Raw genomic sequence first — 15,698 nt, 5'->3', positions numbered from 1 at the left:
CCACTGACACCACCTGCCTTCTAAACTCTTCTTTGACCCACCACACCGCCTGGACTCATGCCAGAGCCCTGTGTTCCACATTCAAGAATATCTACTAAGTTCTAGCTTGTCTCTCTCAAATCAGGAAGTGGGGCACAGCCTGCCTTTGCCTTTCACTCTCCAGGCATCCCTAAATAGCAACAACTGACCAGTGCACAGCACTTTACAGTTTACAAAGATCTAGTACCTTCAGTGCAAAGAATGCACTTCTATTCAGGAACTTCTTCTTTTAAGCACCAGGTGTCACAGTTCAATCATGTTATATTTGGGAACTTGCTGTCACAATAATTTTTTTTTTAAAAAGAACATTTTTAGAGGGTCACCCCTCCTGCTCCCAGGTGAATTTTCTGGCCTTTTTAGCAGACACACCCTGATCTTCTCTTGGCTCTCCCAGCTCTTCTCTGGTGCCTGCTCCCAGCACTTCAGCTTGGCCAGATGTTGAAGGTCTCAGGGCTCTCCGCCAGGTGTTTCCTTGGGGCTCCCTGCTGACAGGCATGCAGAGCCATGAATCTTGTCTACTCCTCCAGCCTCCTTCTCGGCCCGGGGTTTGGAGGGTAGAGTGGGCGCTGTGTAGGGCTGGTGTGTGCTTCTAGTGAGAACCTGTTCACAGTGCCCCCAAGGTAAGGAAAGGTGGCAGGGGTGGAAGTCCAAGCATGTGGTCATGAAGGTGGTCCTGCGTGAACTGTGCAGGTCGGTTTTGCTGGCTCTGCCTAGCCTAGTTGGTGCCTCCTTCCACCCTTGCCTTTCTTCAGCAGCCCTTCCTGAAGCTTCCTGGGATGGGTCTGAGGAGAGATGATGATAGGAAGACTGGAAGGGGAGTTAATGCAAAGCCTGAAGGGTCCCCAGCCTGGGGTAAAAGGAGGTGCATGTGCACATGTGTGTGTGCATGTGTGTATGCACATGTGTGTGCATCTGTGTGCGTGTGTATGCATGCATGTGCCTGTGTGTGTGCCTGTGTGTGTGTGCGCGTGTGTGTGCGCGTGTGTGTGCGCGTGTGTGTGTGCGTGCATGTGTGTGTGTGCATGTGTGGGTGCCCTTGCACCCACCTGCATATCTACACTGTGAGGGCCAGAACTACAAGGTGCTGTGCACCCTGGGGAGAGTTTGCCTCTTAGCATGGCACCTACTGGTGGGTACGGGACTCTTCAAGAGTCAGACCAGTGGGGTCCTCCATGCCAGCGTCTCCTTCCAGGTTGGCCTGCGGAGGATCTCAGCTTCCCACTGCCAATTACATGGATCTCCACACACTTGGAGGCAAGCCAGGTTCCCTCTACCTCCCCTTCCTAGAGACTCTGCAAGCACGACCTGGCCATCTTCTGAGCATCCCTGAAACCCACACCCCTAAGCATCCCTGAAACACGTCTCCACAGCCATCTCCTGAGCGTCCCTGAAACCCACACCCCTTCCACACTGGCTTAGCTTAGGTCCTCAATGCTACTTCTGCTTTGAACAAAGACGGCCATCCGGGCAGGGCTCATGCCTCTTTGTCCCTCTAATAATGCTCTCCTCTCCTTATCCCCTCTCTGCTCTGTCTCGATGGCCTCAGCTCAGCCCCAGATACCTTGGCAAGGCATGCTGGATCTTTCTTAACTCAGGTCCTGACCTCCCTACACCTCTCCAGCCTCTCCTTTCAACTTTCTCCTGCTCAGACTCATCGATCCCTAGAACTGTGGCATGAGTGTCACCTTTGGACCAGAACACTTATCCCCCTGGCCAGCCAGCAAATGCCCACTCATCCTTCACAATTTAACCTGGGCAGCCCTTTCCTACCAGTTCCCTGTAGCTCTTCCTCCCTGTCTCACCCCTGCCCTGACCACTGGGCTCCTGCACAGCCCCTCCACACAAGGAGTCTTCAAGGGCAAGGGTTTATGTTTTACTCTGTTTTCTTGTTTAACTACCTCTCATGCCCAACTGGCAGTGCCCAGCACACTGGGGGCACAGAGTAAGTGTTCTTTGATGAATGAGTGAGCATGGAGCTGCAACACGTCCTGGACCTGAGTTCTCACCATGGAGACTGCGTCTTGTGAGATGGGACTCTAGGTGTCCTCTTTTGTAGGAGCAGGTGTTTGTGAGGAGTCACTCTGCCCCAGGATTTGCTTCAGCCCTCTCTGAGCTCAGCATCTCATAGCATTTGGTGCCTGGCAGGTATTTTCCGGCTTCTCACTGTGCCCTATGGGCAGGCAAAAGGCCAAAAGGCTCAGCCTTCATGGGAGGACTCTGGTCATTGGCTGAGCTGTGACATTGCCTCTCGACTGGTCCTAATGTGGTCACCTCCTACGGAGCAAGGTAGAGACTCAAAAGAGAGATATTTTTAGTGATATTTTTATAGGCAAGACAGAAGGAGCCCATCTGGTGAAAAGAGGGCTGGACCAAGCACTGGGGGACCTGGGTTCTATTTATTTTCATTACTGTTATTAAAACTAAGCACACATTGAATATGCAACAAAGCACAAAATTAGATACCACCCTCACAGAGGGCCTCCTGAGGCTGATTCAGCCAGCCGTGCATACCACGAGAGGACCAGGGTGCTGGCCTTCATATCTAAGGTGGCAGGGCTGTCTCATCCTCAGCTCACTCAACCTGACCTTGAGATCTTTACTTCTGGGGTGGGGATGAGATTTTATGAGCCCAGCCATGCACCTCAGGAGAAGGCACTGCTCCTGGGCTAGAGGGAAGCCACCTGCGATGGCCTTTGACCTTGGCTTTTCCTGGCCCCTGCTTTACTCAATAGAGCTCTATGGCTCAGACTTCTATTGAGAGAAGGTCAGGAAGTTGTAACAAGAGCACTCCAGAAAGCTGAGCCCATACCCACTATCTGATCTTCTTGAGACATTCCGTGATGAGTCTAGGGAAAATAGAGACCATAACTGGCCTGAAGAAGGGGTTTCAGGAAAGGAAGGAGGGCAGGTAAGTATGGAAGTGAAAGTGGGTTCTGGCCAACAGGGTAAAAGTAAGGAATTTGGGCAGAGAAGAGTGACATTAAGGGTTGGCTTTCCTTGTCAGCCTACTTGAATTATTCTGTGCCAGGGAATGTGGGGCTGCCCACCAGTTATACTCCACCCTCTCTTCTCCATTCCGTGTTCAGCTGGGTGGTCTACTTGTGATCCTTTCTTCTTTCCTGAAAGCCTCAGGAATGGAGCTGCCTATACCAGCTGCCCATCCCTCTGAGCTCTCTTTCATCAGGACTAGGTTGTAGATGCTACAAAGCAATAATTTCAACTACTACTTTCTTCTTCTCCTTCTCCTTCCTCTTCCTTTTCTCCCCCTTCCCCTTCTCCTCCTCCTCCTCCTCCTCCTCTTCCTCCTTCTTCTTCTTCCTCATCATCCTCCTCTTCTTCCTCCTCTTATTCTTCCTCTTCTTCTTCCTTCTCTTTTTCTTCTTTCTCCTTTCTTCTTCTTCTTTCACCTTTCTGATATTTCAGAAAAAAAGCACATAGTCAGCAGTTTTTTTTCTGTCTAGGAGATAACAAAACAATAAGCTTGAGTGATCTAAAAGCAAGCTAAGTGTACCCCTTGATTTCAGCCCCCTCTCTGTATATTGGCTTTTGGGGGAACATTCTTGACTTTTTGAGATAAGTCCCAAGGAGACATGACCATCCTCTACCCAGTCTTTTTGGATAGGGGCATGGAGGTAGGTGGACTCTCATTCTCATTCTCATAATTTCTGGGCATGACTCAGACAGGGTTGTTGAGTATGGCCGCCCAGGCTGTGCACTGCACAGCTCGAAGGGGAATTGTACATCATGGAAGAAGACCTGCCCTGGCGCCCAGAATCAGTCACCAACTGTCATTGCCTAATTTACCAGGCCATGTAGTTTATTCGGATGCTACTGAGATGTGCTACAATTCTTTATCAGCAAGGAGTACCACTGCAGCTGCTAAGCTAGAGGGCTGTCTCTCCACTGGCACCTTCTCCTTCTAGTCCTAGCAAGCCCTATAGTCACTTCAGTGGAGGAGACTCCCTTGGGGCCCAGCCAGAGGACTTAGTGTCCAGAGCTGAGTTCATTGCATCCCTCTCCCTAGCCCAAATATGAGGAAAGCAGAAGCTGGCTCCCTTGTGTGTTGTGCCTTACAGCTGTTCCTCCACCACATGCAGCCTCTGACTTAACCAGGTGCCGCTCACTATGCAAGCGGGGGAGACTCACTGACATATACTCTCCAACCCAGACTGGTGTCCGCCAGCATCCAACTGCACAGCACATCAGCTGTCTGGCCAACTTGGAGAGATTCCTCTTCCTTTGCTCCAGCCACTCAAAAGTGCATGCATGCATACCTCCATAAAATAAAAAACAAAACAAAAAAACTCAAGAAACCAAACAACACAATAACAAGCAAAAATGCTAGTGACCAGATACCTCAGTGAGGCATTTTCCCCTTTGCCCATTAGCCTAACTGCCCCAGACCGTAATCACCATGAGCAATCCCAGCTGTGACATCCACCAGACTAAGGGATGGATGGGCCCCAGAGGCTTCTTGCTCCAGTAAGCAAGCATGTAGTCTCTATGCTTTCATTCCTTTGACCACCTGACGTGAAGCTAAGCTCTAAATTAGGCAGCAGGGAAGCCCCAGGGACTGGAGCCCCAGGAACTGGAGGCAAGGGGCTTAGATTTTAGGAGCATCTCTGTTATTCCAAAGGGCATGCCATCTGTGAAATGGGATTGGCAGCACAGACCACAACAAATGCACAATGCAGGGAGGAATTGGTGCTCTCTGCCACAAATGTGGACCAGCCTTGGCAGGAGGGAAACGAGGAAGAGAATCTGAACATGTGGCTCTGTGAGACATAGGAAGAAATCCCTGGTGGGTCAAGCAGTGACTGCCAGGCCACTTAATCCAGCAACTAACCACACTCTGAATGAGCCCAGCATTCTTTGCACATTTCAGAAGTATCAGCATCTGAGAGGCATTGAGCAGGATCTGGGCTGCCTGGAAACCAAATGTTTGGCTTCTTGGCTGGAACACATGTTGCATTTTAATTTAAGAGACTGTTTCTCCTTTCTGGTGTGTGTCCATGAGAATGGTATGTGTGCATGCATGAGCTCATACATGTGTGTGCTGCATGAGTTTATGTGTGTCTGACATGCACATGGATTTTCATGCGTGTACATTTCAAGATAGGAATGTGCACTTCTGCGCCTACATGTGATTTGTACCAAGTATTGTGGTGGGGATTTGGTTGATGAGAAACAGCCTCCCATTTCCCCATGTGTGATCCATCAGTAAGCCCATGTATTGTAGGTGTTTGGGCCCAGGAGAATAATATGGGGATGTAAGTATATCCTTGTAACATCAAATAATTAGGTGTTGGATAGATTATAACGTTGATATCATTTCATCAACTTTGTGGGGAAGGGGACGCTCATGGGCATGAGAATGGGTTTTGCTGATTTTTTCCACACTCTTTGACCCAATCTCCCTGACAAGGGTGACACACCTGCCAGTTTCACCCTATGGCATGCACCCCTGGAGCAGATCTGGGGCCGTTCAGTGACTGAGCCTACAGCCTTGATTTCGTCAGCTCTAAGAGCTTCCAATCAAGCAAACAAGCCACGCTACCACAACCATGCCACTTTGCATTTGCCTCGTGCTTTGTCAAAGCTTAGTGTTTTATTATGTGCCCCTTTTGTTTGGCTAATACTTTTTGAGCATCTACTTTTTACAGATGTAGCCATTCCTAGCAAGCAGATGGGCAGGGGTGGGTAAGTGATGTTAGCCCCATTTTGGTCACATAGTTTGTTGGGATCAGAACCAGAACTGGAACTCAGGGCCTCTCTGCGTTGAGAGCTTTGGCACTCCGTTTTCACAGGAGCATGTGCTAGCACTTACAATGGATACACCCTTGAGCTAGCACTGCATAGGTTACCTACACAGGGGTCCTCAGCTTCCCCACAGGAGGGGTCAGAGGGCCTCTCTGAGATGCCACTGCTCTCTTGGCAGAGTGGCGACAAGGAAGTGGGGCAAGGATGATCTTGCAGGATGAAGACATCACCACCAAGATTGAGAATGATTGGAAACGACTGAACACGCTGGCCCACTACCAGGTGAGGGGAATGTGGAAAGGGGAGGAGCTAGCCAACTACAAGTCCCTTGCCCTGGAAATCATTGTCCTGGAATAACAGGGCTAGATACCAAGCCCCTCAACAGCACTCCATGTTCCGTTAGTGCTCCAGAGGAAATTGATGTCTCCCAGCCAAGAAGCCAGGAAACCCTGACCTCTTTGGAGATAACATGCTGACATGCACACTTTCTGCAGGGCACGGGCAGAGTCCCCAAGGAAGGCCCTCCTGAGAAGTTCCTCTGGGCATTTAAGGCTGGGTCATCTTCCAGGGAAGCACTGGGATTGAGAATGCTAGGGAGGAGCTCTTGCCAGGAGTTACTCCGAGAGAAGCCACAAAACAGAACACTAGTCAGTATCCAGATCTGTGTCTTGTTTTGCTCCAAGGAAAGCTGACAGCCTCCAAAGTCCCCTAGTTCTCCAGTAAGGCACCAATTGCCCCTTAGTGCCAAGTTCATCCTGATTTGTCCTTATTTCCTGGAGTGGCAGAGCTGCTGTGCCCAGGCCCTGAGAAGCTTTTTTCCTGTAGGTGCCAGATGGTTCCGTGGTGGCATTAGTGTCCAAGCAGGTGACAGCCTATAATGCAGTGAACAACTCCACCGTCTCCAGGACCTCAGCGAGTAAATATGGTAAGATCCCACCGAGTGTCCTGGGGAGGCCCGGGTGTCCTGAGCAGCTGTTGTCATGACAACAGCATAGCCAGAAGGCAGGAGACTCTTGGAGAAGGGGAGCTGGGGCATCAGAAAGGCTGACCATCAGGGAAGAGAGCCAGGTGGGGGAAGAGGCCCCTGGTTTCAGTCCGTCACTCTGATGCATAAGTGAGACCTTCATCCATGAGCAAAAGAGTAAAGCCAACTTTCATGGAATGTCTTCCAGGCTGTAAGATGCCTTTCCTTGTGTGATAGCTATTATCTCACATCATGTTCATAACAATCTAGTGAATTAAATAATTATTATTTCCCCCTATTATGCAGATTAGTACATTATAACTCAGGTGCACAGAGGCTAAATGATTTGTAAGAGCCACTGTTATTTTGCAGTGGAGTGCAGGTATGGACCAGGTGCAAGGCTCTGCAGTGGTGGGGAGAGGGTGCTGGAGGTGGGATAGAAGCCAGAAGGAGCCCTGTTCTGCCCTATCTGTGTGCTTTGGGGCTAGTCATCTGACCACTATGAGCCTTGGTTATTTATTTATTTACCAAAAGAAGAGATTGAAAAATCTACTGACCGAACAGGGTCATTCTAGATAATAAATAGATGAATACAGAGAATAGTTCCTGCACACAGTAGGACCGCCATTTCATTTTCCTGCTCAGTACTCATTTCACAACACTTCACAAACACTGGCAGGAGTTTCAGCAAATAAACAGGAATAATTTGGCACAGACCAGAGGGGAGGACAGACGAAGGTGAGCAGGTTACCAGGCGATTACTCATCCGATCAGCGGTTATTAAGGGAGACAGGCTACCTGCTCTTAAGTGTGTACTTAATTGGCTGCACAGAACTCATCCTGAGACATGACTTGAGAACTCTAACAAGGAAAAGCGTTAAAAAAGTACAGGCTTATATTTTTTACAAATTGAATAATTAAGGGTTGACACGATGCAGAGTACAGGAAGGAGGGGGAGATCTGAGTGGGTAGAATTAGCCACAGATAGTTTCCTGGAGGTGGTGAGAAAAGCATCCCAGTTTCAGGGAATGCACCAAACCAAGGCAAGGTGACAGCACCGGCCAACGGCAGGAATGATCAGACAGTCGTTGGCTTCCGCCAGAGTGAGGGATGCATGGTAAGGTGATGGGCTAAGGCCTTGTGGCCTCACATACATTTGGGGGTGATCCTTGCCTCGGCAGAAAACATGATCCGGTACACGGGCAGCCCTGACAGCCTCCGCTCACGGACACCTATGATCACTCCTGACCTGGAGAGTGGAGTCAAGATGTGGCATCTAGTGAAGAACCATGAGCATGGAGACCAGAAAGAGGGGGACCGGGGGAGCAAGATGGTGTCCGAAATCTACCTGACCCGACTCCTGGCCACTAAGGTATCAGACTTGAGAACTGGGTGCAGGGAGCCCAGAGGCTATGAAGAGGGACTTCGTCAGCCCACAGAAATGCCAGAGTAGCCAGTACCCAGCATTTGTGCTGGTGCCCACTCTTATCCACCCCAGGAGGCACTGCTGATCAGCCCCTGTACCAAACCTCAGAATCCTTCTCAATCCAGCGCTCCAGGCAAACCCCACCAATACATTGGTGTTGGCATGCAATCTGAAGATTTGTTTCTATCCCTTCTCCATGCCCTTCTGAAATGCTGAGACTCTGACTGCCTCTTTTCACATTCTTCTGCCATGCCTTATAAAAGAATGGTTTCCTCTCTGGGGTATCCTCTACAATCTCAAGTGGGGGAAGTCAGGGCTCCATCAGTGACTTCTCAGGCACCATTTCTTTTTTTCTTTTTTTTTTTTTTTCTTTTTTCTTTTTTTTTGTTTTTGAGACAGAGTCTTGTTCTGTCACCCAGGCTGGACTGCAGTGGTGCAATCTCTGCTCACTGCAACCTCCTCCTCCCAGGTTCAAGCAATCCTCCTGCCTCGGCCTCCCAAGTAGCGGAAACTACAGGGATGCACCACCACACCTGGCTAATTTTTTTTTTTTTTTTTGTATTTTTAGTAGAGATGGGGTTTCACCATGTTGGCCAGGCTGGTCTTAAACTCCTGGCCTCAAATGATCCGCCTGCCTCTGACTCCCAAAACCTGGGATTACAAGTGTGAGCCACCGTGCCTGACCCCAGGCACCATTTGTAATCCTGGTTCTGGGAACATTGCTTACCTGCAGTGCTAGTCTTTCACTCCTGAGACTGGGCTCAGCTCTGCTCTCTGCAGAGCCAAGTGAGTCACTGTTCATTAGCCAGTGTGAGTAATGCCCAAACAAAACCAGCAGATTGTGTTTGTCTGCTCTAACCAAGTGAGTGTTCATTAGCATTTGTGAAAAGTGCTAAAATAACACCGCCAGAGGGTGTTCAACCAAACCGTGTTGTTGGCAGAGGAAGCCTTACGTAGGTCCAGTCATCAGTGTTATATCTCTTTTCCTTGTGCAGGGGAAATTTAAAGCTGTTAGAGACAGACGAAATGGGAAAAATGATTTACATGGACTTACCCAATTTCACCCAAGCGGGGTGGACTGTATACCATCCTCCCCTGCCTAGGTCTGTGAGGCAGGTTTTAAAAGCCATCCTCAGAACTACGTGAGTTGAGCTGTGTCTGGACATATCCCACCTCTCCAGGGCACACTGCAGAAGTTTGTGGATGACCTCTTTGAGACCATCTTCAGCACGGCACACCGTGGCTCTGCCCTGCCCCTGGCCATCAAGTACATGTTTGACTTCCTGGATGAGCAGGCTGATAAGCATGGCATTCATGACCCACACGTCCGCCATACCTGGAAGAGCAATTGGTGAGTGAAGGGAGGGCAGGGGGTACATCGGGAGCCCTGAGCCCACCCAGCCTTGAGTCAATGGTGATGGGACTCTGGGCCTCCAGGAGAAGGGCTGGCCAGAGTCTGTTTTCATCAGCAGGGACTCTGAGCAGGCACATTCTCTGGTCCTCCCCATCCACTCTTCCTAGATTTTTGTGCTCATTCCCTCTTTCACTTCCCTCTAGTAAAATCTGTCTGTGCATCTTTCTTTCCTATCACTTAGTCAGTTAACAAACATTTATTGAACCAGGTGAAGAAGCAAGAAATAATATGCCAAATGTCACGGCCAGGACACTCTCCCATCCAAGTACCTCCTGGGTGCCTGTGATTATGCTAGACACTGAGGATCATGAGCTAATCAGACATGGCCCCTGCCCTCAAAGAACTGACAGATGAGGGTGAGAGGCAAGGTAGTGTGGGACAAATGCTATGGAAGATGGAGAATGTGTCATGTGCAACCGGATCTTAGAAGGGCAACATCTAACAGTAACTTGCAAGCAGTTTTGAAACACACCTAGGAAACAACCAGGTGAACAAAGGGCATTCGTATTCTGTTCAAGCAGTTGCTCTCTTCCCATTACCTCCTTTTCCAAGTTCTGTGTGGTGAAGAGACCTGCCCTTAACCACTATGTCTTCCTTTGAGACAACAGGATTCTCCAAGTACTAACTGACACTCTAGGTGTTCTCCCCTATGATCCCCTCTGTCCTTTTAGCATGGAGCATCCTTCCTTTCACTTGTGAGTAATTTGTATTTGAGGTTGAAATTTCAAGAGCTCACATCAGTATTCAGCACTTAGTATGGAACCTTGCGTAAAGCTGGGTCTCAGTAATTATTGATGAGATGCAGGGCCAAGGTGGTCTCTGGTTGAGAGCTCTACCTGAGGCAAAGCTGGCTTATCCTTTGTCCCATCAGTTCCAGAACAGCCTCCCTGCAGCTTTTCCATGGTGCCTGTCCCAGGCTCTTCTTCCCCAGATCATTCTTCTGAGGCAGTGTGGGCCTGTTGCCCAGCACTGACAACTGCTAGGATGGGCAAGGCATTAGAGCTCAGCCAAGCACCCTGGCACCTAGCCCCAGGCCCCAAAGCAATGCACAGATGAAGGCAGAAGTCAGACTTTGGTACCAAAACTGTGTTAAATGTAGTATGCTCTGGCTCCTCATCTTCTTCACCGGGAGAAGAGACTATCCCTGCTGAATATGAAAAACCAGGCAGGAACCAAGGTTGAGACCACAGAACTGAAGTGTGGGGTTTGCTCCCACATTAACTCCTAGTGAGAGAAGACCTTCATGCTGGGGTTCTTCCAAACTTTCTCAAATAAGACTCAAAAATCTAGATTGCTCACTCAGTGTAGCAAAACTGGGTGATGCGATTTCCTCCTTTGAAAGCTGTGCTGGGTCTAATATCTCCCAGGACCTGCCTCTAGGTAAGATGCGTTTAACTCTCCTAGACTTCTAGACTTCTTGGCATGACTACTGGGAGCTGTTTGGTGGGGCATGTCCCCAGCCTACCAATCTGCTTCTGTCAGTGAGTCTTCCTACTTACTGCCTCCACTGAATGTTAGCAGCCTTCAGAAGATTAAAAAAAAAAATGCTCTGCCCAGAACTTCTCTTGGTCCTAGCTGGAGAAAGTTGGGTATTTCTAAACATTTCTACCTGCTTTTAGTAGCACATTGCAGGAATATCACCTACAATGATATCCAAACCATTTGTTTTCACCCCGTCCCTCCTGCTGGGGTGAGGACACCTCCAGGGGTGCCATAATGTCCTTGGAGTAGAGCCAAATCCTTGGATCCCAGCTCTTCCAAGTACTCAGGTCTGAGCAAAGGAAACCCCAGGAAGTAGACAGTCCTGCTAGGCTCAAGTTCTCCCATCAAAGGACACTTTCCCCCAACCCTGACTTGATATGTTGCTATGCTGAGCAAGACACAGTAAGTCTGGGAATTTTAAGATCTGCATATTGACTTGGAGTTAATTGTCTCTGATTGAAAAGTGATTATTTTTTTATTCCTGGCCCAAGGTGTAACCCACCCTCTCCCCACCCTCTTCTTCCACAGTTCCCTACCTCTTCTCTTTTAAATAAACCTCCTGCTCATTTAGCCTGAGTGGCTGCAATCAACCAGAGATTAGTGCCACCACTAATGTTAATAATATGCTAATATTTCATTAGGCGGGAGCCTTGGGTGAGTGCTATGGCTTCCCTGTTTGCTGTACCTGTCAGCAAAACTGGCTTGAGGACCAGGGAGCATAGGGGAGAAAAAACCAGCAGGGCAAATGTGGACTCTCAGAGTCCCTATTCCTGGGTGCAACTTCTGGAACAACAGGAAGATATGAACAGAGACTTCATTAGCTGAGAAGTCGTGAGTCCTCCATTCAGGGCTCTGACCCCAGCTGTCAGGAAGCCTGGGCAGCTGGAGTGACCCCTGCTTTCACCTGGGTGTTGTGGCTCTCTGAGTTTTTCTGGACACCATCCCATTATTTCCTATTAGGGATTTCCAGGGATGAAGGAAACACCGCCAAACATTGTCAGACCTCAATGCTGCCTGCCTGAGTCCCGCCCTGCACACTTTGTAGGAACTTAATAGATCCTTGTCGACTGATTGGCAGTCTTGAACATTAGGTTTTCCTGTATTAATAGCATTTGTTATTTGTACCTGCTGGCTGCTGGGAGATAGAACAAGTATAGAAATATTGTACTGGTTCTATTGAAATGATGTAATTCAAAGAGTTTAAGTTCTAAGAAGCAAGCCAAGCACATAATTAACATTCTAACTATTACCATCAGTGAGAACAACAACCAAAACAACAATAAAACATCAGGGGAAATGGCAGGAGGCAGAGGTGGGAGCAGAGGGAAGGAAGTAAGCAATCCCTTGCATGGTGCCTAGTCCTCTTTCCCACCTGCGTCCCAGCAGGCTGTTTGGAAGCCATAGGATTAGAGCCCACAGGGATGGCTACAGCCAAAAGGGGCAGACGGCAGTTTCTCCCAGTGTCCCAGGATTGGGACATTTTAAGCAACAGGTTAACAATAGCAGACTGCAGGGCACACTTTTCCCTCTTTGTCTTTGTTGATGCAGATTTCCTGTGTGCAACCCATCCTCCACCCCATTCCTCCAGGCCTCACCCTGCTAAGAAACACATAGGCCTGGCACGGTGGCTCACGCCTTGTAATCCCAACACTTTGGGATGCCGAGGTGGGCAGATCAACTGAGATCAGGAGTTTAAGTTCAGCCTGGCCAACATGATGAAACCCCATCATACTAAAAATATAAAAATTAGCCGAGTGTGGTGATGGGTGATTGTAGTCCCAGCTACTCAGGAGGCTGAGGCAGAAGAATCACTTCTGAACCCGGGAGACTGAGGATTCAAGAATCACTTGAACCCAGGAGACTGAGGTTGCAGTGAGCTGAGATTGCCCTACTGCACTCCAGCCTGATGAGCAAAACTCCATCAAAAGAAAGAAAGAGAGAGAGAGAAAGAAAGAGAAAGAGAAGACAAGGCAAGGCAAGGCGGAGCAGGGCAGGGCAAGAGAAGGGAAGAAAGGGAAGGAAGGAAAGAAAGAAAGACTTACACAAGTTTTAAAACTCCCACCATCAAGTGCCCCCTTTATGAAGGCATTCTGGACACTGCCCTCTGGGTAGACTTGATGATTCCCTTGGTCCCATGTTGGACCCTACACATCTCTGGTCCTAGCACCAACAGTCCTCCCGGCATGTAGTCGGTTTCATGTCTGCCTTTCCATGAACCTATCACAATGCAGGCTTCTTGAGGGCAGAGGATGTGTCTCATTCATCACTGTATCCCCAATTGCAAGCACAGTTCCTGGTGGGCAGGAGGTGCCAACCAGAAGAAGCAGGGAGGGGAAAGAGGGAATACGATGGGGCCCATGAGGTGGGTGAATGTGTGTTTTCAAGCCTGCCAGCTTAGAAATGAAAAATCAGTCAGCTACACTGTACTTCTCAGCCCCAGTAGGAGTAGGCTGAGAGGCCCAGGCAGGGAGGAAGGGTGTGACTTCTGCCAAGTCATACAGTAGATGGCAGAGCGTCAGATACGAAGCCTAGATTCCAAGCAATTCCTTAAAGTTTGCCAACTGGATACTCTTGTATCAGGCTTAGGAGCAGACAGACAGAGTTAGAAATTCCACTTTATAGCACACATCAAAGCTGCCTTTTAGGCCAAAGGGAAGATGATGAGCCCTGCCACCAAGGCTGGGTATCAAGTCCTCTCAAGTACCTACCAAGATTATATCTCTGGATGAATTATTCAGCCTTGGCAGTTCTCAGTTTCCTGGAAGGTAAATTGGGGCCCTGCAGACCTGCCTTACCTCCCTTCCTGGGCACATCCCGTCCCCAGCATAGAGAAGGCTCTTAAGTTCTATTAGTTCCCCAGGCTTCTCTCCTTCTCCAGAGACCCCTCCTACCCACGCCGCAGCCCCACTGCGCCGTCTCCCCTGACTGTCTGCCTCTTCCTTCCACGCAGCCTGCCCCTGCGGTTTTGGGTCAACATGATCAAGAACCCGCAGTTTGTGTTTGACATCCATAAAAACAGCATCACAGACGCCTGCCTCTCTGTGGTGGCTCAGACCTTCATGGACTCTTGCTCCACGTCAGAGCACCGGCTGGGCAAGGACTCACCCTCCAACAAGCTGCTGTATGCCAAGGACATCCCCAGCTACAAGAACTGGGTGGAGAGGTGAGTGCTGGGCCACGGAGCCAAGTCAGGGCCCCTTGCTGGAGCCAGCAGCTTCCTCCACAAAAAGTCCCCTCCCCGTCCAAAACCAGCTGTGCTTCCAGATGAGTCATTCACAAAGCCTGATCCTGCCACTGCAACACCCACACACCCACGTCCCAGTGCTCCTGTCCCCTGAAACCAGAATAGGAAAACTTGGCCAGAGGTTGCTATGATAGCTCGGCTTCCCTGGATAACAGACCCTGGAGCCTAGTGGCTGAAATGCCTTCTAGGCCCAGAGAGGAGATGTGCTCCTAGCTCTAATCTTCACCTCCCACCCCCCAAAAAATAAATAAAAACTGTCATCATAAGACTTCAAGGGGCCAGACTACATCATTGCAGCAGAAAAGGCTGGAGGCCTCTACCCATCTGCTCCCGTCTGGCTGGCAGTTCCCAGCATTCCGTGGGGATGTTTTTGTCACTGTCTGAACAGCTTCTCACTCTCTCAGCCCCTTGCCTCTCACGTGAGCTCTTAATGCCCTGGGTCTTGCAGTGTTGTGATCAAATCCCAGTGTCCTGCAGAGCTCTCGTGGCTGAAGGTCCTCCTGTGAGCTGCAGGGCTGGGCTCCTCCTAGGGTGGCGCTGACTCATGGTAAAGAAGGTTAATGGTTTGTCTGAGCTGCATCAGCTCCATACGCCAAGCACCTGAACTAAGCAACCAGCTGAAGCTTTATTTATTCATCACAGCAGCCCTGTACTAGGGAGAGGACAGGAACTGTAAGCTCCTTTTATGCCATGAAGGTGAAGAAATATACATGTGGAATGGCTAAGTAATCTGCCCAAGGTGATTTAAGGGACCAAGATGAAACTAGATCCCAAACCTCTTAGCTGACTCCCAAATAACCTTCCTACCTCTTTGCATTACTTTCAGACAGGACCTCTGCCAACCCATATGGTGCCTCTGTATGGTTTAAGAAAGATACCCCTTCGTACAGAATGAGGTAGCCCCACACCGAGTGTGTTTGCTGAGTGTTGGGCTTTGTCAGCCCCAGCTCGTCCTCTTGTCCAAGTATCTTTGTGCAGTGAGTAACCTGCACAACCCTACATGGCAGTCCTGCATTTAGACTTTCTCTTTATTCCAAGTAGCTTAAATATAAGAAACCTAGAGGGAAGCTCAGATTTGGTGCCTTTTTGAAGAGTAAAAGAGTTCAGAAGGTGTGCTTGACTTGGTGACAAAATGTACTTTATCATTTTGCCTATGATAGAGACAGCCTCTGTCTTTATACTTGAAAATTGCCTTCCCTTATAAAAAGGAAATAACTAAGAGGGAGTAGAGTCCTGGCCACCTCAGTGCATTAGTGTCACTGAAAGAGTTTGATTTTGTTTTTCCCTGTTCCCTCTGCCCTGTGATACCCTCTCCTCCTTTCCTACTGAGGCAGGTGGTGGACATGCCACCTCGGCTGTCCAAAAGGAA

General features: G+C 49.3%; 1 protein-coding gene across 3 annotated transcripts in view; it reads left to right on the top strand.

Moving 5' to 3' along the window:
* PLXNA4 (plexin A4) overlaps positions 1 to 15,698 on the top strand; it is a 446,024-nt gene that overhangs the window by 417,409 nt on the left and 12,917 nt on the right. For all 3 annotated transcript variants that reach the window (XM_005550800.5, XM_074036650.1, XM_065542564.1), the window contains 5 exons: positions 5,978 to 6,081; positions 6,625 to 6,724; positions 7,945 to 8,135; positions 9,371 to 9,540; positions 14,036 to 14,248. In XM_005550800.5, the coding sequence (XP_005550857.2) occupies positions 5,978 to 6,081; positions 6,625 to 6,724; positions 7,945 to 8,135; positions 9,371 to 9,540; positions 14,036 to 14,248 (778 nt within the window). The remainder of the gene's footprint in view (positions 1 to 5,977; positions 6,082 to 6,624; positions 6,725 to 7,944; positions 8,136 to 9,370; positions 9,541 to 14,035; positions 14,249 to 15,698) is intronic.

Source organism: Macaca fascicularis, chromosome 3 (genome assembly GCF_037993035.2).
Source record: "Macaca fascicularis isolate 582-1 chromosome 3, T2T-MFA8v1.1".
Classification (NCBI taxonomy): domain Eukaryota; kingdom Metazoa; phylum Chordata; class Mammalia; order Primates; family Cercopithecidae; genus Macaca; species Macaca fascicularis.
The sequence above is the reverse complement of the archived record's forward strand: the minus strand, read 5'-3'. Positions and strand labels throughout refer to the sequence as shown.